Genomic DNA, 20,797 nt, shown 5'->3' on the forward strand with positions numbered 1-20,797 from the left:
AATCGCCTTCAACTTGAAAGCTGCATCATATGCATTTCTCCGTGTCTTTGCCATGATGAGGGTGACAAAATGACTACCGTAATCAGAATGATGGGAAGTTTGAGAGCGCTCAATTTAATCTAAACAGTAAACAAAGAAGTTGTTTGACCATAACCCGTTCGGCAATATCATTGGTCTAATGAAAGCTTCATGCCGCCAAAAAACTGAGCACCTCACAGAATGTTTTTTTTTAGAAAAAAAATTTGAAAGCGGGAAAAATCCATATATTAGCCGCGTCATTGTTTAAGCCGCGAGGTTCAAAGCGTGGGAAAAAAGTTGCGGCTTATAGTCCGGAAATTACGGTACCTGTCCAAAATTGTAATCATTAGTAACAACTTTTGGATTACCCAAACTCAGTAACATAATTTTCACCTTAAAACCTGTTGGGGCTAGGGGGCAGTATTTGCACGGCCGGATAAAAAACGTACCCGATTTAATCTGGTTACTACTCCTGCCCATTAACTAGAATATGCAAAGTAATTAGTAGATTTGGATAGAAAACACTCTAAAGTTTCTAAAACTGTTTGAATGGTGTCTGTGAGTATAACAGAACTCATATGGCAGGTCAAAACCTGAGAAGATTCCATGCAGGAAGTGGAAATCTGATTTGTGGAATCACCTTCAACACTTTGCCTATGAAACACAACGTAAGTTAGGATTCATTTAGCACTTCCTAAGGCTTCCACTAGATGTCAACAGTCTTTACAAAGTGGTTTGAGTCTTCTCCGGTAGAAACTGACCGAACGAGAGGGCTGGAAATTTTGTCATAGAGGGAGGGCCATTACTACTATGATGCGGGCGCCCATGGGTACCCTCTCATTCCGAAACGTTTAGTAAGACAATGCAATCGTCCGCCTTGAATATTATTGAAGCTCTGATTGAAAAAGGCCCTAAAGATTTATGTTATACAACGTTTGACATGTTTGAACGAACGTAAATATATATTTTTTGCACATTCGTGACGACAAGTCCCGCGCGCCTCGTACATTATGAGTAGCCTTCGGAACGCGCTAACAAGAAGGAGCTATTGGGACATAATTTTTTAACTTTTTCGAACAAAACTACATTTGTCGTGGACCTGGAATTCCTGGAAGTGCCTTCTGATGAAGATAATCAAAGGTAAGGGAATATTTACAATAGTATATTTGATTTTAGATGGTTCCAAGATGGCGCTAACCTGTATCGCCTAGCCTATTTTTCTGAGCATAGCACCTCGTTTATTGCAAAGTGTGATTTCCCAGTAAAGTTATTTTTAAATCTGGCAATGAGGTTGCATTCACAAGATGTTAATCTATAATTCTTTGAATGACAATATTATAATTTACCAATGTTTTCGAATAGTAGTTTTGTCAATTGTAGCGCTGATCCACCGGAAGCATTTGAGGGAAAATATTTTCTGAATGTCACGCGGCAATGTAAAATGCTGTTTTTATATATAAATATGAACTTTATCGAACAAAAAATGCATGTATTGGGTAACATGATGTCCTAGGAGTGTCATCTGATGAAGATTGTCAAAGGTTAGTGCTGCATTTAGCTGTGTTTTGGGTATTTGTGATGCATGCTAGTTGCTTTGAAAATGGCAGTGTGATTATTTTGGGCTGGGTACTCTCCTAACATAATCTAATGTTTTGCTTTTGCTGTAAAGCCTTTTTGAAATCGGACAACGTGGTTCGTTTCAGGAGAGGTGTATCTATAAAATGGTGTAAAATAGTCATATGTTTGAGAAATTGAAGTTATAGCATTTATGAGGTATTTGTATTTCGCGCGACGCGATTCCACTGGCTGTTGACTAGGTGGGACGCAAACGTCCCACTGGCCCAGAGAGGTTAACAAACTTAAAATGTGCGCCTTTTTTCAATGCTCAATTGAATGTCATTGAGAAAACAGAAAGGTGCGACATGTATAATGGAAACAGTAGATATGGGACACATTTTCAAAATAAATTGATCCAAGATGGCGTAGCAGTCAGACGTCTTTGTCCTCATCTTGTCGTGTCCCATGTATATATCTTTTTATATTTTTTTTCTTCGCATATCTTTTTTATATTTTTCTAAACCTCAAATTCAGAATACTCTCCTGCAACCCGCCTCACCCAATGTGGTGTGGATCTGCTTTTTTCTAAAGTATTTTTCTTTACTTTTGAACCGGAACCCCAACAGAAGCTAGCCAGCTAACTAGCTACTAGCTAGTAGTCAGCTAACCACTGCTAGCGGTCATCAGCTAACCTTTAGCTCAGAAAACTCTCGCCAGTTTGCACAACGCGATTCAAACCAGAGCATACCGGACTTATTTTCTCTCCATATCCCCTGATTCCTACCGCAAGCTCTGAATATTTTAACTAGCTGCAATCCGAATGGCTACTCCTGGCTAATGTCGCTGTCCCGAAGCAAGCACCAATTAGCCTGGAGCTAGCCCATGCTAGGTCCATCTCCCAGCTAGCTGAAGAGGTCCATCAGCCACTCCTGGTCTACAATACCTATTTTGTCAATTGGCCTGGACCCCTTTTACTGCCGGTTTGGAGCCCCACCGATCCTTCACGACTGGACTACCGACATAATCTGCCCGAGGGTGTTCTTCAACTGGCTACAACATTGCAAAATCCCCTGAATGCCCATCTGCTAGCCTGCTAGCCACGGCCCGCTAGCTGTCTAGAGCATATCAGACTGTTAGCTGAATAGGTCCATCGGCCAATTTCTTTGGCCACTATACTTATTTTGCCAATTGGACTGGACCCCTTTACTACACAGAACCCTACTAATCCATCACAACTGGTCTGCCAAAGTAACCGCACGAGGAGGCTCCGCACGAGGAGGCTATAACAGACTTCTTCCGTCGCGACGTCCCTCTAAGGCCCTTCTGCTAGCTTGCTAGCCCTGGCCTGCTAGCTGTCTGAATCGCCGTGTCTCTAGCCAGCCTAACTACTCACTGGACCCCTATGATCACTCGGCTATGCATGCCTCTCCCTAATGTCAATATGCCTTGTCCATTACTGTTCTGGTTAGTGATTATTGTCTTATTTCCCTGTAGAGCCTCTAGCCCTGCTCAATATGCCTTAGCTAACCCTTTAGTTCCACCTCCCACACATGCGGTGACATCACCTGGTTTAAATTATGTTTCTAGAGACAATATCTCTCTCATCATCACTCAATGCCTAGGTTTACCACTGTATTCACATCCTACCATACCTTTGTCTGTACATTATGCTTTGAATCTATTCTATCGCGCCCAGAAACCGGCTCCTTTTAATCTCTGTTCCGAACGTACTAGACGACTAGTTCTTATGGCCTTTAGCCGTACCCTTATCCTACTCCTCCTCTGTTCCTCTGGTGATGTAGAGGTTAATCCAGGCCCTGCAGTGCCTAGCTCCACTCCTATTCCCCAGGTGCTCTCATTTGTTGACTTCTGTAACCGTAAAAGCCTTGGTTTCATGCATGTTAACATTAGAAGCCTCCTCCCTAAGTTTGTTTTATTCACTGCTTTAGCACACTCTGCCAACCCGGATGTCCTAGCCGTGTCTGAATCCTGGCTTAGGAAGACCACCAAAAACCCTGAAATTTCCATCCCTAACTATAAAATTTTCTGACAAGATAGAACTGCCAAAGGGGGCGGAGTTGCAATCTACTGCAGAGATAGCCTGCAGAGTTCTGTCTTACTATCCAGGTCTGTACCCAAACAATTCGAGCTTCTACTTTTAAAAATCCACCTTTCCAGAAACAAGTCTCTCACCATTTTGGCTTGCTATAGATCACCCTCTGCCCCCAGCTGTGCCCTGGACACCATATGTGAATGGATTGCCCCCCATCTATCGTCAGAGCTCGTGCTGGTAGGTGACCTAAACTGGAACATGCTTAACACCTCGGCCATCCTACAATCTAAGCTTGATGTCCTCAATCTCATACAAATGATCAATGAACCTACCAGGTACAACCCCAAATCCGTAAACACAGGCACCCTCATAGATATCATCCTAACCAATTTGCCCTCCAAATACACCTCTGCTGTCTTCAACCAAGATCTCAGCGATCACTGCCTCATTGCCTGCATCCGTAATGGGTTTGCGGTCAAACGACCACCCCTCATCATTGTCAAACGCTCCCTAAAACACTTCAGCGAGCAGGCCTTTCTACTCACCCCATCCTGGGTATCCTGGAAGGATATTGACCTCATCCCGTCAGTTGAGGATGCCTGGTTATTCTTTAAAAGTGCCTTCCTCACCATCTTAAATAAGCATGCCCCATTCAAAAAATGTAAAACCAGGAACAGATATAGCCCTTGGTTCACTCCAGACCTGACTGCCCTTGACCAGCACAAAAACATCCTATGGCGTACTGCATTAGCATCAAATAGCCCCCGTGATATGCAACTTTTCAGTGAAGTTAGGAACCAATATACACAGGCAGTTAGGAAAGCTAAGGCTAGCTTTTTCAAGCAGAAATTTGCATCCTGTAGCACAAACTCCAAAAAGTTCTGGGACACTGTAAAGTCCATGGAGAATAAGAGCACCTCCTCCCAGCTGCCCACTGCACTGAGGCTAGGAAACAATGTCACCACCGATAAATCAACTATAATTGAGAATTTCAATAAGCATTTTTCTACGGCTGGCCATGCTTTCCACCTGGCTACCCCTACACCAGTCAACAGCCCTGCACCCCCCACAGCAACTCGCCCAAGCCTCCCCCATTTCTCCTTCACCCAAATCCAGATAGCTGATGTTCTGAAAGAGCTGCAAACTCTGGACCCCTACAAATCAGCTGGGCTAGACAATCTGGACCCTTTCTTAAATCAATAAATCAATGTAAAAGTTTACATAGCTGGCCATATTTGGATGTTAAATTGTACTTTATGGGTTGTTTATTTGGGGCGGCAGGTAGCCTAGTGGTTAGAGCGTTGGGTCAGTTTCCGGAAGGTTGCTGGATTGAATCCCTGAGCTGACAAAGTAAAATTCTGTTCTTCTGAGTCTGAACAAGGCAGTTAACCCACTGGTTCCCCGGTAGGCCATCATTGTAATAACAATTTGTTCTTAACTGACTTGCCTAGTTAAATAAAGGTAAAATGTTAGGCTTCTTCTGACCCATCATTTTGTACTACATATTGTGACGACCCTCCCACTCTGTCTGCCGTATTTTCTCTCTGCTCTTGTTCCTTATTAGGATGCCGGTGGGCGGAGTTGGGAGGGTCGTCAGCTAGATGGGAAACACCTGGGCTCGGGTGTGTCCCAGGATAAAGGCACCTCTTCCACATTCATTGGAGAGACTCTCTCCATGCAGACACTTTGCTGATTTTGGTTGTGTAGTTTTGTGGCTTTTTGGTTGTTTGCTTTGGCACCCTTCAACACTGCATTATTACATTCAGGTATGCAAAACACTCACTTACACTACTGATTACTGATTACACACACCATTGTTAATTACTTAGTTTACTTTATTTAATAATTATATATTTTGATACTCCTTGTCTCCACGTTGTCTCCCTTTTGTTGCGAACTGAGCCGGTTCGTAACAATACAATAATGAAATTATATCTTTACATTAAAAACAAAAGTCTATCAGAATTTCAGTCATTTCAATAAATGTTATACGCCTTGATCTTCAAGAATATGACTTGGAAATATGGAAGTATAGATTGGCCAAATTGTTTTACCTGAGCATAACCCCACAACAAAGGACGTATTAGCCAGCCCTACGCTGTTGTTTATGAATGGGCTCATTGATTTGAGTTGAAAAATAAATGCTGTGCTTATGGAATGGCAGATTTGAGCACAAGTGAAAAGTGATATTTGTGAAAAATGAATGCCATATGCTGCATTTCCTATAGGCCTATTGTTTACCTTTTAGTTGGTGACACTTTGATATCTTGATAATATACAGCTGTTTAAAGGGCAAATCCACAAATGAAACAATAACAAAACGGTCACCCCACCTCTGTTTTGGTAAATAACTGAGGGATGGGCCTGGAGAAATGTAACCACGCTCAGATTAATAGACAGAGCTATGGAAGGACTGACCATCCATGATATCACATTATTGCTTTAACCATGTTTTGAGTTGAGTTGTTTAAATGTACAATGTTTACAAACATTGGAGAAAAACAAGCTTATATTTTGGGTTCTCATGGAGTGTGACAGTTGAACTAAGCTCATGAGGCATTTATAAGTTATATTCTTCAAGAATCAATGGATATATATACAGTACCAGTTTAGACACCTACTCATTAAAAGTATCTAATCTCCTTAAAATATTTTTGTTAGTAACGTATTACAGTTACCGTCTTTTTAAAATCCCTTACTCCCCAACCCTGCCATGCCTACCTATGGGGCTCTGGCAAAGACCTCCACTCCAGCATCACCTTTTGCCTGCTCACCAACGGGAAGAACAGAATTATTTAAGCTTTATTTAAATAGGTAAGTCAGTTACAAACAAATTCTTATTTACAATGACAGCCTACCCCGGCCAAACCCTAACCCAGACAACACTGGGCCAATTGTGCACCGCCCTATGGGACTTCCAATCACAGCCAGTTGTGATATAGCCTGGAATCAAAATAGGGTCTAGTGACACCTCTAGCACTGATATGCAGTGCCTTAAACCGCTGTGCCACTCGGGAGCCTGTATTACCTGTCCTGACTGCCATTGGTAATACAACGGTGACTATATGTTTATTGGTTCACAGAAATGTGTATGGAGCAAGTTTTTTTTATTTTTTTATTGAACTTTTATTTAACTTGCAAGCACATGGAGACTTGCAAGATTATGTGATGAAGTCCAGAATGACAGATGGGCTTGAAACTGATGTCTCTGAATGGAGAGAGACCTGGCACTCAACATTAAAATTGTACTAGACTCGTTTGACTTTTATTGTCTTTTTTTAAATTATTGAATGGTATCAGTCAATATGGGGAGTGACAACCCCTGTGTATTCTGCAACAGGATCAGGGAACTCCTGTTGTATACGGGACAACACACAGGAAAATATTGACCACTCTGACATGTTTGCCAAGGTAGCCCCATTACCACCAGACAAAATGCCGATAGGCACAGTATCTGTATCGGCTGGGAATGAAAGGTGAGAGGTGCACATTGTTATATTATTAGAACACTGTTTCTGTACTATTATGTAAAAGTCTTGTTTATTTTACATTGACCTGTTACTACAATTAAAAGTGATCAAAACACCTTCTCATATTACTCTGTAGGCTACTGACCTACTGAATTCAAAGTTTCCTCCAGCATCTCACCATACATCTGCCTGTAGTAATTAAACTCAACCTAGGAGGTTTGTTTATTGTGATTGAGTGGGGAGAAAAAGGTGCTGTCACAGTTCTGACAGATGTGTGTGTTTTGGTGGTGGCAAGAACACACCCAAGAAACACCCACATGAAACCAACTAATGTTTGGCTTCTGTCATGGATGCCAGCAATCCTTGAGGAGCCATAAAACAAGGTCAAATCAACAGGTGGAGATCCCCTTTAATTAGGGCACATGAACCGCTAACGGGATACCTACGACAACATCCAGTGAAATTGCAGAGTGCGAAATTCTAAATTCTAAAATCGTAATATTAAACATGAAAATACGAGTGTCTTACATCATTTAAAAGCTTAACTTCTTGTTAATCCAACCTCGTTGTCAGATTTCATAAAGGTTTTACAGCAAAAGCATACCATGCGATTATCTGAGGATAGTGCCCCACATCAAAATAAATAAATCACTTACCTTTGAAGATCTTCCTCTGTTTGCAATCCCAAGGGTCCCAGCTACACAATGAATGGTTGTTTTGTTTGATAAAGTCCTTCTTTATATCCAAAAAAGTCTGTTTAGTTGGCGCCATTGACTTCACTAATCCACTCGTTCAATGTGCCTGCAAATGAATCCAAAAAGTTACCGGTAAAGTTCGTCCAAACAAGTCAAACGATGTTTCTAATTAATCCTCAGGTACTCTAATATGTAAATAAACGATCAAATTTAAGATGGATAATAGTATGTTCAATAGGGAAGATAAATAACGAAGAGCGCGCACCTCATTCACGCATGCATCAAGACTACTTTTCTAATGAGGTACACCTTGGAAAAACTACAACTACTTGCTCATTTTTTTAAAAACAAGCCTGAAACCTTTTATAAAGACTGTTGACATCCAGTGGAAGCCATAGGTACTCCAATCTGTGTCCTTTTTGGTTGGAAATTCAATAGGCCAACATAGGAATGGCCGGGGAGAAAAATAAATAAAAAATGTCTAAATGGATTTTCACATGCCAAATCAGTACTGTTACACTCACAGACATTATTTTAACATTTTTACAAACTTCAGAGTGTTTTCTATCTAATGCATATCCTAGCTTCTGGGCCTGAGTAACAGGCAGTTTATTTTTGGCATGTCATTAACCCAAATTTCCAAACACTGCCCCTAGAAGACTTGAACACAACCCACAAACAGTCCATTAGGTAGCCACACTTATGAGGACTGGCTACATTTACATTATTTAGCAGATGCTCTGACTTATAGTAGTGAGAGCATAGATTTCCATATTGGTTTATACTGTTCCCACATGGGCGTTGCAAGGCACATGCTCTACCAACTGAGCCATATCGGACATAAGTTATTCTTTGCAAGAAGTGAGGATGACTGGCGATTGGTTGAAATGTCAGGAGTGGGTGGGGACTGTTCTACAGTGATGATAACTGCAACAATTTGTAGCAGACACATCTAATTTGTTTTGTTTGCATCACATTTTGAACTCTAGCTGTAACGAGTTTGTCGCAACTGGCCAAAAGGTGTTCATCTGTCTCTGGTACAGTACCTTTCTATCTGCCATATTGGGAATACAGTATGTTACATTTTGCATTATGACTTTGAACTACCTTGTCAGTTGGAATAAGACCACAGTGAGTAATGAATGCCGGTAGAAGTATTTAAAGAGCCACTGAAAAAGCTGATTGGCACGTGTGTTTTTCTGTTGCTCCTTAGAAAAACGATTTTTCAGTCTCGGAGGTGTGTTTCCTGACCAATTATGTATGAGACACTTCCTCAAAATCACCAGAATAAATCTAAGATAACTCAAGAAATCTGTAATGAATTTTGACGTTTTTGCCGAGGATGTTTTAGTTGTGATATTTTACATCTAAGTAAGGTGTTTGGTACAGTATTTCTCAAGTAAAAAAATGCGTCACAGGTTGTTTTCTTATGTAAAAATGTAAATAATAATCGGAACTGCTGGACAGGTCTGTCTCACTGTCTATGCTATTGGATAGAGATTAATCACCGCAGTTGTTCACCCCATGTTAGTGAGTAAATGGACATTGTCAAATCAAAACCCAACCTTCATTTATTTACTCCGTTTTAGACTAGACTGACTTTGTGACCAAAATTCTCCTTTTTACATTTTGTAGTCAATTTTGACACTAACATAACTGTTTCTGACTTATATCGATGACAAATAGGCAGCTTTCAAAGGGATTCGTTGCTTTTGAAAGGCAGTCGCTATTTATTCAAAGTTTATTATGTCTTGAACTGGTGGCCAGCGCTGGTGCTTTTTGAAATAGGGGTGAGTTGACTAGGCCCTTGGACAGGTTTATTATTGTTATGGAGTTCTGAACGGTTTGCGTGTGTAATGATATGACAGTGATGCCAAAGTGACGCTTTGCAATAGTATTCAATTCAATTAACCTGCACTGCAGTATCATAAACTTTTTTTCTCTCCAGAAGTCAAATTAAATTTCAAGTGTTCATTAAGCCACACTACTGCCTTTTTATCAAAACAATGTAATTACCAAACAAGAGAGCTGAAGGCCTGAGGGTCTGTTTACAAATGCTACCTGGCCTGGGTAAGGTTGCCGGTAGGGTTGTGATTAAACCTCCAAGTCACCGAATTTGCTAGGTCATTTGCAAGCTAAAGTTTGTGACAGTCTCTGCAGTCCTAAATATTCTATGAGAGATGGTCCCTTATTTAGAGAATCTCTCATGCTATACAATAATTCGATTTTACTATAGGCTATGGCAATGTTTTTCATAGATGTAGTCCACCCAATTTAAAAGTGCACATTTACTTCCACATTTTTTTTTTACTATCGTGTAAGATCAACATATACACAAAAATACATTAATAAATAATCAAATCAATTAAATATCCTGTCTTGTAAGGTTAGCTAACGTTAGCAGTGTTTTAGAGATGGGCTGCGTTAAAATGGAATAGCATGCATACATTGACAGCTGGGTGAGAGAGCACTCTGATACAGCAGCTCTGTTCAACGTCATCAAGCCTTTATTAACGTCAAGTCTTTATTTCGCGCGCGTCACGTTTCCATGGCGTCAATTTCAATGGAGCCAATGTATTCCAAGGATTTATGGAGCACTCCACATCTGAAGAGCGGAAGTAGATGGAACATTCCTGTGACTTCGAAAAGGTAGGGAACATTTCAGTGATGAATTACGTAATTTACCTATTACACACGTATAAAACAATGGGGATACTGATTAATTAGGTTATGATGGGTTATATTGTGTGATCGAGTTGTATTGGCTCTGTAGGTTGTCAATGTGTGCTGGCTTTACACGATACACATTGTCAGCTAGGCCACATTAATAAGGCACAAGTGCAAGTGAGCCCCGCTTGTTGCATGTAGTGGCTTTTTCTTTGATTGTGATTGTCATCTTAAAGGCTATAGGCTCAATGTGCGAATTTCTGTTGAAACTCATTTAGACAATATTTTTATACTTCCCATTAGATCCTTTGATTCTTCAAAATGTCAGAGAGACCAATTTTCGAACCTTTCAGGGAAAATACGTGAGTCTTCTGTTTATCTGTCATTCATGTAACCTACTGGATTTCTACTGACCTTCTTTAAAAATTGTCTTTTGCCTCCCAACATTTTGTTACTTTTAGCTTTTTAAGGCTCATGGTTGTTATGAATATTTAAAACGTGATCTCATGGCCACTTTACAGTAACACAATAATTTCCTGTCACACTCAAGATCAAATTCAAATAATGTAGATGGTAGACCTACTGTATTGCATACCAAGTAGATAGATAAACAATAACCCACCCTCTTCTCTTGTTGCTTTACTGCCCATTTAATCAGTCAATCCCATCAGTTATCAGTAGCCTACATAACACATTTTGTATTAAAGTATCACGAGCAGCAAAACAGTCAGCAGACATTCCCGTTCAGCTTCTGTGAAAAGTTTGGACTCATTAGGTCTGTGTGCGATGCCCATTGACCCATTGAATGAAAGATGTCTGTGACTGTAGGAAGTATGTTTAGGAAACACCAAGTTATTACAATAGACTTCTTATTGTGTCTCCTTTATCATTCAAAAAACAAACGGCATCTTCCACTTTCATCTGTTGGACCTAACTGTCAAATCGTGGGAATTCCGATCGCTGTCCTTGGTGCTGAATCCGCTTGTAGCCTAGGCTATTTTCCTATTCGTTTGTTTACCTTTTACGTGGCAAAGTCACTAACAGGCCATATCAGGCGATGATGGTAGGCTAATCTTATTATAACGTTAGGGCAATGTCCAAAACATGCAGTGAATTTCCGAAATGCGAATGCAGTGTGTGTCTCCTTCCAAAGAGCCCTTAGGCCTACGTGTGCGCACATTGCCTCGTGCTCATGGAACAATATCATGCTTCTGACCAGATCCAATTTAGAAATATTGTTGTTTGTTTAAAAAAACAGATGTATGGTGTTTCGTTTAATTTGACTAAAAACCAAACGTATTAGAAAGATTCACGATCCATGCGTTTATGGCAGTGGCGTGTATTCATGGAGCTTTCATGCTTCCCCCCAAAATTGACCAATCATTTTTTTTAAATAACATAAATTAATGTATATTTCGTCTCTCTTTGTTTTATAATTTTCCTTCAATTCACAAGAGTCTGAATGTACTGTATCTCACCGGAGAAAACATCAGCGCGTCTCTGTATGTGTTGGCCATTGATCTGATGCTGTCTGTTCCAAAAGAGTATGACGTTGCCCGTAGCATTAAATACAAGGGAAACCCAGGGGCACCGCCAGGGATTTTGTGCCCCATGAAAAGATATCACATTGGACCCCACCACCACAGGCCACCCCAACCCTGCGCATTTGGTGTAACCACACACCTCCAGAACCCAATTGACCCATTGAAAGATTTCAATAACTCTACCTTTGCATGCTTGCAACTCTCTTGTAGTCCAATATTTACTGTACGATATTTACTGACAGTGAGCTGTGAAAATATAACACTGTGCAGACATGCACGCAACATTCTGCACACATTGGAATTCACTATTTGATGCAAGACTGATACCCTCTATAAGAAAAGTGCTAAAGGCCATCTTTTACAGTCTAAATGTAATTTTAATGGTAAAATTATCTTAACATTAATGAATAACTTTAAATAAATAGAACTTAAATATACACTAACCTCTTCAATTAAAATAAATTAACATTATAATCTATGGAATGATATAACAAACCAAATAATAAAATCAGCAGCAGATTGTTGAACTAAGTATACATACCAACTAGACAATAAGAAGCTGGAAAAGTGGAAATGGTAAACAAAATGGAAATGAAAAGGCCTGATGGTGGCACTAGAGGAAAGGTCAAGTGGTCACCAAATCAATAGGTTTCTTCCACTTGGGGTCTTGATTATGCACAACAAATTTTATGGCAATCCAGCCATTACTTTGAGATATATCTTGTTCTCAGTCTGTCTGTTCTCAGTCTTGTTCTCAGCCTGTGTATAGTGATCCAATATCCATAGCCATGCCATTTAACATTATCACTGGCCCTTGCTCAGCCTTACTCACCAAGAGCCCAGCACCGAGCCTTCTTGCTAGCAAAGTCACTGAAAGTCTTTGAAGTCCAGCTTTCTAGCTAACTGACTTTCAATGGACAGCATGGCAAGACTGCAAAGCCTGTCCTGGGACATAGTGGACCTTAAATCGTTTTTTATCAGTTTTAGCTTACTGAAAGCTCTCTCGTCACGAGCAACAGTCACAGGCAGTGTGCAAAATATATCTAAAGCAATGCACACTTCTCAAAAAATGCTTTGCAACTGTATCTTACAAACTGCATTCAGGAGAACAAGAGGGGACAAGTTAGGGGGGAAAGTGGCAGCATATACAGTGTTCAGGTGTCTTACTTCATTTTGAAACTCAGGTGTAAGATCTCTGGAATACTTCATGATCAGTGGTTGGCACACAGAAGGGACTTTATCCTCGCTAATCTGCCCAACTTTCAGAACAGCAGAAAATTCTCGTACAATTTTTGCAGTGGTGTGGAACCTAGTGTTCTTATGATGTTGTCCATAGCAGTAAAAAACACTGTGTTCCTACATACCGTTGCTGCACTGTCCTGAGCTGTCTCTGTCTTTAGAGGTCTCATCATGGAATCTCTTCCTTTTCTGTGTTCTTTGCTAAATTGAGGTGAAACATCCATTTGCATGGCAATCAGTGTTGCCTCAGACAGGAGAGAAATATTATATTATATTATATAAATATTATATTATATTAATGATGATAGGTTAATAATTTAATATTGAAAAAATATAGCAAATGTTCTAATAACTTTTTAGGGCTCCTGTCAGTCACAGGCTGTCACGTCCTGACCAGCATAGGGGTTATTTGTTATTGTAGTTTGGTCAGGACGTGGCAGGGGGTATTTGTTTTATATGGTTCGGGTTGTGTGTGTATGTAGAGGGGTGTTTGGTTTATATATTCTGTTTTTTTTTGTAATTGTTCTATGTTAGTATATTTCTATGTTCTGTCTAGTCTATTGTAGTTCTATGTTTAGTTTATTGGGGTTGGACCTTCAATTGGAGGCAGCTGGTTATCGTTGTTTCTGATTGAAGGTCCTATAAATTAGGAGTTTGTTTTCATGGGGGTGTGGGAGGTTGTTTGTTGCATAGCTGTGTGTTACATGCAAGACTGTTTGTCGTTCGTTTGTTTTTATTGTTTTGTTCGTATGTGTTCTAATAAAGTTAATATGAGCACTTAACCCGCTGCGCCTTGGTCCATCCACCACGACCACCGTTACACAGGCCCTTAGAATCGTCCTAACCCCCCCATATGGCGCCCCTGGGGAAACCAGCGAGCGTTTGGCCTCCCTTGATAAAAAAGTATAAAATAATAGTCAATCAGCGTTAAGCTAAACTGAGTGAGCTCAACTGTGAATGGTAAAAAAAAGTAAAGGGAAGCCAATTTGGATTTGGCGTCACTCCTATCAAATTTCATTGAGAGCATACTTAATTGACAGAAACAACTTGAATTTTCGCATCTTGTTGTGTTGTCCTCTGGTGGCTAGCTAGCTAAAATTGGCCCTTTCCTAAATTAGCCAATGATGGAGAAAGTGATTTGGACTTGTCGTTTTACTTAATTCTCCGTACCGGCCAATGATTATCAAGGTGATCCAACCATTAATTTATACATTGTGCCCTTGGCCTGAGAGGATAGAAGTTCAATATGTATCTAGATGTAGAATGCTCATGTTAACTAGCTGTTGCCCATGAAAGGAAGTTAGGCTAGCGAGCAAGCATTTTAGCCAGGTAGCCAAGGACGGACGGACGCACGCACGCACGCACGCACGCACGCACGCACGCACGCACGCACGCACGCACGCACGCACACACACACACACACACACACACACACACACACACACACACACACACACACACACACACACACACACACACACACACACACACACACAGCTAGCCTACCTTACCACTACACCTTAACTGTGGGACCTTTCTACCCAGGCCAGAGCCCAGTGTGTCCAGCCATCCCCACACCTCGCCCTTCTCCCTGGGTAATCGTGAGCTCACCACTGTGTCCCTGAAAGTGGCAGAGGATAGCCCGCTATGCCACAAGCCCAGAGTGATCCTCACCCCTCAGCGCAGCAGTGCCCGCTTCGGAGTGCCCAGCCACAGCCCTTTCTTCTGTAGGAACAACCCCCACCCACAGAGGGTCAGGCACATCAAGGGTTAGTTTGATACACCCAGAGACACAAAGAGGCATGCACATTTGCACACATGCAAACCACACACACACACACACACACACACACACACACACACACACACACACACACACACACACACACACAGTGTCTATTCATTTACTAATAGTTGAGTCACATTCCCACCTAGCAGATGATGAATAGCATTGGTACAGTGCCTCAATATTATTGAATTCAACAATGCCTCCATCCTTCATATAAGACATTTTTAATCCATGTCTGTTGTTTGCACAGGTATCAATGACAAACAAATCTGTGCTGTCAATGATGTCACCTTTGGCCAGTTTCCCCAGTACTGCTTGGGCAGGGTCCTGACCCTTGAGAAGAATCTGGTATTGCAGTCAAACATACCGACGGCGGCCATCGGCACCAACAGCACCTACCTCCCTATTGACGTCCTCACGGGCCTCCAGTTCTTCCCCCTGAAGCAGACGGATTCCCCCTCTCTGAGGTTATGTACGTTCAGACAGTCTGTCAGTCTGGCCCCAGATCTGTTTGTGTCATGTCAATGGCCATAGGAGTTGGCAAGACTCCTTCAATACAGCAAGTCTCTGTCAATATGAACCTTTCTCTCTTTTTATGGTGATGTCATTTATGTACAAAACCAGCCCTATTGATCCTGTGATATAGTGTTGTAACAAAGTAGTTCTCTTGTAAAATGGATGTGCTTTGGTTCTTGCCCAGCTGCATCCAGCTGTATTCCCGTGGAGTAGCCTATTGTACATTATTTTCTGTTTACAACTATGATGTACCTACGTACTGGTAAACAAAGTTACGATGACGTTATATTGATCTTGTATTTTAGCTGCATGTTGTGCCTGGATATTATAGTGTTTCTGAAAGTAAAAACAGGCATGTAGAGTGAGAATGAAACTCTAGACCCTATAGCATTCTGCTACAGGCTACAGGTAACCAGATATTAGTGTGGCGGTTAAGCACTTCATTGTATCCATCTACCCTATCATGTTACAACTGCTGCACAAAGCAGCTCATTCAATACAAATGGTAAATTGGTAGGGACGATGAATGGAAAACAACAATTATTTAAAACTATGTTCATGATGGTGCCCTAAAGACACTCAAAATTGATGTATGTATTTGTGTGTGTGTGTGTGTGTCTGCATGTGTCGTTATGCTATCGGCATTGTATTTGGGAAATTAAGTTGCATAATGAAAATAATTGTATAGAAAAATACAAAATAATCACAGTACTGTACAGTGTAAACATTGAAATCACATGTATGCAGGTGTCACACATGTTTGTCAGATCTTGAATAAGGCATATGTAGGCCTTATTACAGGCTTATGAACAGTGCATCTCCTGTCCATAGTGTTAGCAGAGAATTAATTTGCTGCTTTTTTGTTCTCTTCCAAGTGACCGAGGCCTGGCGTGAGGAGTTGCGAGAGTTGACAGAGAGGGCAGGGCTTTTGGGACCAGGTGGAAGAGGTGAGATGGAATATAATTTTTTCTGAAGATGAAATGTTATTATTATATACTGCCCAGCCAGGTCTGGGTAAATTCCACTTCAACTCCACCACAAGAAAGGCTGAATCCTAACTGGAGATCTCTTAACTCCAGATTTTGACATCGATGAGAGAAGTGGGATTGAATTGAAATTGTATTGACCCCAACCCCAACTGCTGCATACTGCTGCAAAATATAAAATGTTGTTTAATAATGTAATCCTAACACTTAAGAGGAAACCATCTCAGTCAAAATAATTTTGGGGCCTCCCGAGTGGCGCAGCGGTCTAGGCACTGCATTGCAGTGCTAGAGGCATCCCTGCAGGCCTGGGTTTGATCCTGGGCTGTATCACAACCGGCCGTGATCGGGAGTCCCATAGGGCGGCGCACAATTGGCCCAGTGTTGTCCAGGTTAAGGGGGTGCTTTGGCCAGGGGGGCTTTACTTGACTCATCGTGCTCTAGCAACTCCTTGTGGCAGGCCGGACACCTACAGGCTGACCTTGGTCGTCAGGTGAATGGTGTTTCCTCCGACACATTGGTGCGGCTGGCTCCCGGGTTAAATGGGCAGGTGTTAAGGAGCGTGGTTGGGGCGGTTGTTAAAGAGCGAGGATGCATGAGTCGACCTTCACCTCCTGAGCACGTTAAGGAGTTACAGTGATGAGACAAGATCGAAATTGAGGGTAAAATACCCACATTATTTAAAAAATAATAATTATAACATTTATAAGTGTTATAGATGTATATTCTGTGTCGGGTGAAAAACATTTTTTGGTTTGAGGGTTAGGTTTAGGTAAGAGTTAGGGTAAATATTACAATTAGGATTAGGGTTGTTGGTTGTAACCCCATTGCCCTCTGACCTCCAGGCAGTGGTGTCCCCTTCTTCCCCCAGTCCAGCTGTGTGTCAGCCCTCGGGGGGTCTAGAGATGACAGAGAGGGGAACCTTAAACTACAGCTGATGGTGAGCACGAGTGATCTTCATGTTTGAAAACAATTCCAAGGCACTTCCCACTGGGCAAAGACATCAATTTAACGTCTATTCCATCTTGGTTCAATGTCATTTCATTGACAAGGCTTGGAAACAACGTTGATACAACCAGTGTGTGCCCAGTGGGTTGTCAGATACAGTAAATTACAATTTTAATGTCTTTATTACATTGGTATACTGTATATCCGCAAGGAATGTTAAAAACAATTGCAATTTGCATGTTTCAGTTATAGGTTGCCTTCATGATGGCCTTCGAGTTACAGCTTGTAACACGTTATGACATAGTTTGAACACTCTTATATGTTGTAGGTGATTGATATGTTGTGTCAGATACTGCAAACTGAGTCTATAGGGGATGTCCAGCAATGGATTCTGACAGCTGGTCAAAGAGGTAAGTGCACTGGGCTGCACATATACACCAATCCATTTAGCATGCAGTCACTGTTATCTAGAGCCCTTTTCTAGTTGTTGAAATCCAGCTGCAGAGCATAGAGAGGGAAAGACAAGATTAGATAGATAAGATAGCTCTTTATTCATACCCCAAAGGAAATTTGATAGCACCATCCAAATGAACAGTAACAAAAGGGTACATTTTCAATAAACATTTTTATCACAACATTAAAGTGAGACTCAGCAATTAGCTTTGCCACAGGCAAAATGAACCACTAATATTGCAGATGAGCGAGATGCAAGACACCCTCACACAAAGTATATGATACACTCACACAAAGACTTTAAAAGTTCCCAAAATAGTGTTAATCGGGACCATAATCCCAAGTCCCTACTAAGATCCATCAGGATGTAAACATTGATCTGTCATGGCGTTAACCTGTGGTGGTATTTACTTTTGTCCAGAAAAGGACCAGGTTCTAAGTCTGCTGTCTTCCGCCCTGGCAAAGGACCCTGTCTCAGCCTATGAGGCTCCGGGAAGAGAGCAGCTGACAGTGAAGGAGGTTCAAAACCTCCCTCCTGCCTCCAGAATGGTTTCGATCAGTGAGGAGGATACCACCAGGTTAGTGTTTCCAACCAGAAAATGACGGCATTGTAAGACACCTATGCCAAATGTTGTCTACTGGGAGGATCGATTGTTTAAACATTTTTGGTTGTTTTGGGGTCACTGGAAGATGGCAAAAGCTTTTAGTGGATCACAGCAAAAAAAGTATGTTTTGGAATCATTGCACTTTGCAAGTTGGCTGCACACTTCACAGTATACAGCCCCAGAACCAAATGCAGCCTAAAATGTAATTGATGATGTGGGGTGAGGAAATCCTAGTTCTTAAGGAAATCTATTTGAAATTGGATGAATGATGATGCAATGCCATGTAGCATGAAATCGCCATGCTGCCAAGAAATAGTACATCCCGCTATAACAGTTTTAATGGCCCCTTGAATCATGTCAATATCTGGCTGCCACTTCCCCCCTGGACAAAAATTCTAAGTTGTGCACCCCTGCACTAGGTGCTGTATATCAATACTGCTGCCCACTGGCCAATACATTTAGCCTATTGAAAAAGGACAGCCTGTAATGTATTTACAAAATATATTATGTTTACTCTTCACAGATGTCATTCCCTAGAAATTATGTCAAACTGTGACTCAGGTGAGTCTCCAAGGTTAAGTACTGACAAATAATATAATTAATTGACCTAGTAATTAATATGTTGATTGATTCACTCAATATCTGGAGATCTGTCTGTCTATCTATAATACACCATTCCCAGGTAAACTGGAGGATGCAGGCACAGAGAGGGCAGAGTCCAAGACCCCCAGGGAGAGACACATTGCCAGACCCCTGAGTACCCAGAGGACCCTGGGTAGCCCCACCGTGTGTCACCTCAACCAAAAGGTGGTCCTACGTTACACCAAGCGGGCCCTGATGCTTCACACACCACTTGGAGTGTTCCAGGCCGAATGGCCCAACTATACCCAGCAGGCACCTGGCTCACTCGTGACATAAAACACAACTCTTGGCAATACACCTGGGGTTGGTTCAGGAAGTTCCAACGTCACTGAACATTCAGATAGAAATGTATGATGTAGAATAGATACCATTGTCTGTCATGTTGAATAGGTTATTGTATCAGCTCTAGTGATTCAATTAATATCTGCAACACTCTGAACGTTGTGCCCTAATGAATGAACCCCTCCTGTGCATCTCAATAGACCTCTTATTCAGCAATCGGTAGTCATTTTGGTACTAATTTGATTCTGATTTGGTTTGAATTAGATTTTGAATTAGTGTTTCATTGAGGTGAAAAGGGAGTTAAAATGGGATTTGAGTGTAATCCTTAGTTACAACAATACTTTTTACACTGTAATAACATAAGTAGTTACACAGTAATAATGGCAATGTAACGTAAGTGTAACCACATACTGCACCACTACTAGTATTTCTAGACTGACAATTATTCACACAAATAGAATAACATCATCTGAAAGAATATAAAGACAATAGGATCCGTAGTCAATATATCTGTATATTTATCTCACTTATTTCCCGAATGCATGAAAAAATAAAGTGAATCAATGAATTCCTATTAATGAATACAATAGACTGTGTACTACTCCCTTCACAGAACAGCGCAAACTGGCTCTAACCAGTATAGAAAGAGGAGTGGGAGGCCCCGATGCACAACTGAGCAAGAGGACAAGTACATTAGAGTGTCTAGTTTGAGAAACAGACGCTTCACAGGTCCTCAACTGGCAGTTTCATTAAATAGTACCCGCAAAACGCAAGTCTCAATGTCAACAGTGAAGAGGCGACTCCGGGGATGCTGGCCTTCTAGGTAGAGTTGCAAAGAAAAAGCTATATCTCAGACTGGCCAAAAAAAAGAAAAGATTAAGATGGGCAAAATAACACAGACACTGGACAGAGGAACTCTGCCTAGAAGGCCAGCGTCCTGGACTTGCCTCTTCACTGTTGATGTTGAGACTGGTGTTTTGCGGGTACTATTTAATGAAGCTGCCAGTTGAGGACCTGTGAAGCGTCTGTTTCTCAAACTAGACACTCTAATGTACTTGTCCTCTTGCTCAGTTGTGCATCGGAGCCTCCCACTCCTCTTTCTATTCTGGTTAGAGCCAGTTGGCTGTTCTGTGAAAGGAGTAGTACACCGCGTTGTATGAGATCTTCAGTTTCTTGACAATTTCTCGCATGGGATAGCCTTCATTTCTCAGAACAAGAACAGACTGATGAGTTTCAGAAGAAAGTTATTTGTTTCTGGCCATTTTGAGCCTGTAATCCCACAAATGCTGATGCTCCAGATACTCAACTTGTCTAAAGAAGGCCAGTTTTATTGCTT

At 41.3% G+C, this 20,797-nt stretch overlaps 1 protein-coding gene across 1 annotated transcript; it reads left to right on the top strand.

The window, feature by feature from the left end:
- Nucleotides 1-10,402: 10,402 nt before the first annotated feature.
- LOC115202025 (protein TBATA-like) lies at nucleotides 10,403-19,791 on the top strand. Its single transcript, XM_029765882.1, has 10 exons — nucleotides 10,403-10,442; nucleotides 10,764-10,822; nucleotides 14,789-15,012; nucleotides 15,283-15,504; nucleotides 16,424-16,495; nucleotides 17,377-17,471; nucleotides 17,808-17,889; nucleotides 18,354-18,510; nucleotides 19,061-19,098; nucleotides 19,220-19,791. The coding sequence occupies exons 2-10, from the start codon at nucleotides 10,782-10,784 to the stop codon at nucleotides 19,453-19,455; spliced, it is 1,167 nt and encodes a 388-aa protein (XP_029621742.1). The 5' UTR covers nucleotides 10,403-10,442; nucleotides 10,764-10,781; the 3' UTR covers nucleotides 19,456-19,791.
- Nucleotides 19,792-20,797: the final 1,006 nt, after the last annotated feature.

This window comes from Salmo trutta, chromosome 11, assembly GCF_901001165.1.
Source record: "Salmo trutta chromosome 11, fSalTru1.1, whole genome shotgun sequence".
NCBI classification, from domain to species: Eukaryota; Metazoa; Chordata; class Actinopteri; order Salmoniformes; family Salmonidae; genus Salmo; species Salmo trutta.

Bases quoted from the DNA above. Each gene is read 5' to 3' on its own strand.
- LOC115202025 (XM_029765882.1), top strand. From the start codon at position 10,782: ATGTCAGAGAGACCAATTTTCGAACCTTTCAGGGAAAATAC. The intron at 15,013-15,282 runs GTTAGTTTGATA...TTGTTTGCACAG, and splicing joins GAGGGTCAGGCACATCAAGG to GTATCAATGACAAACAAATC. The intron at 15,505-16,423 runs GTACGTTCAGAC...TTCTCTTCCAAG, and splicing joins TTCCCCCTCTCTGAGGTTAT to TGACCGAGGCCTGGCGTGAG.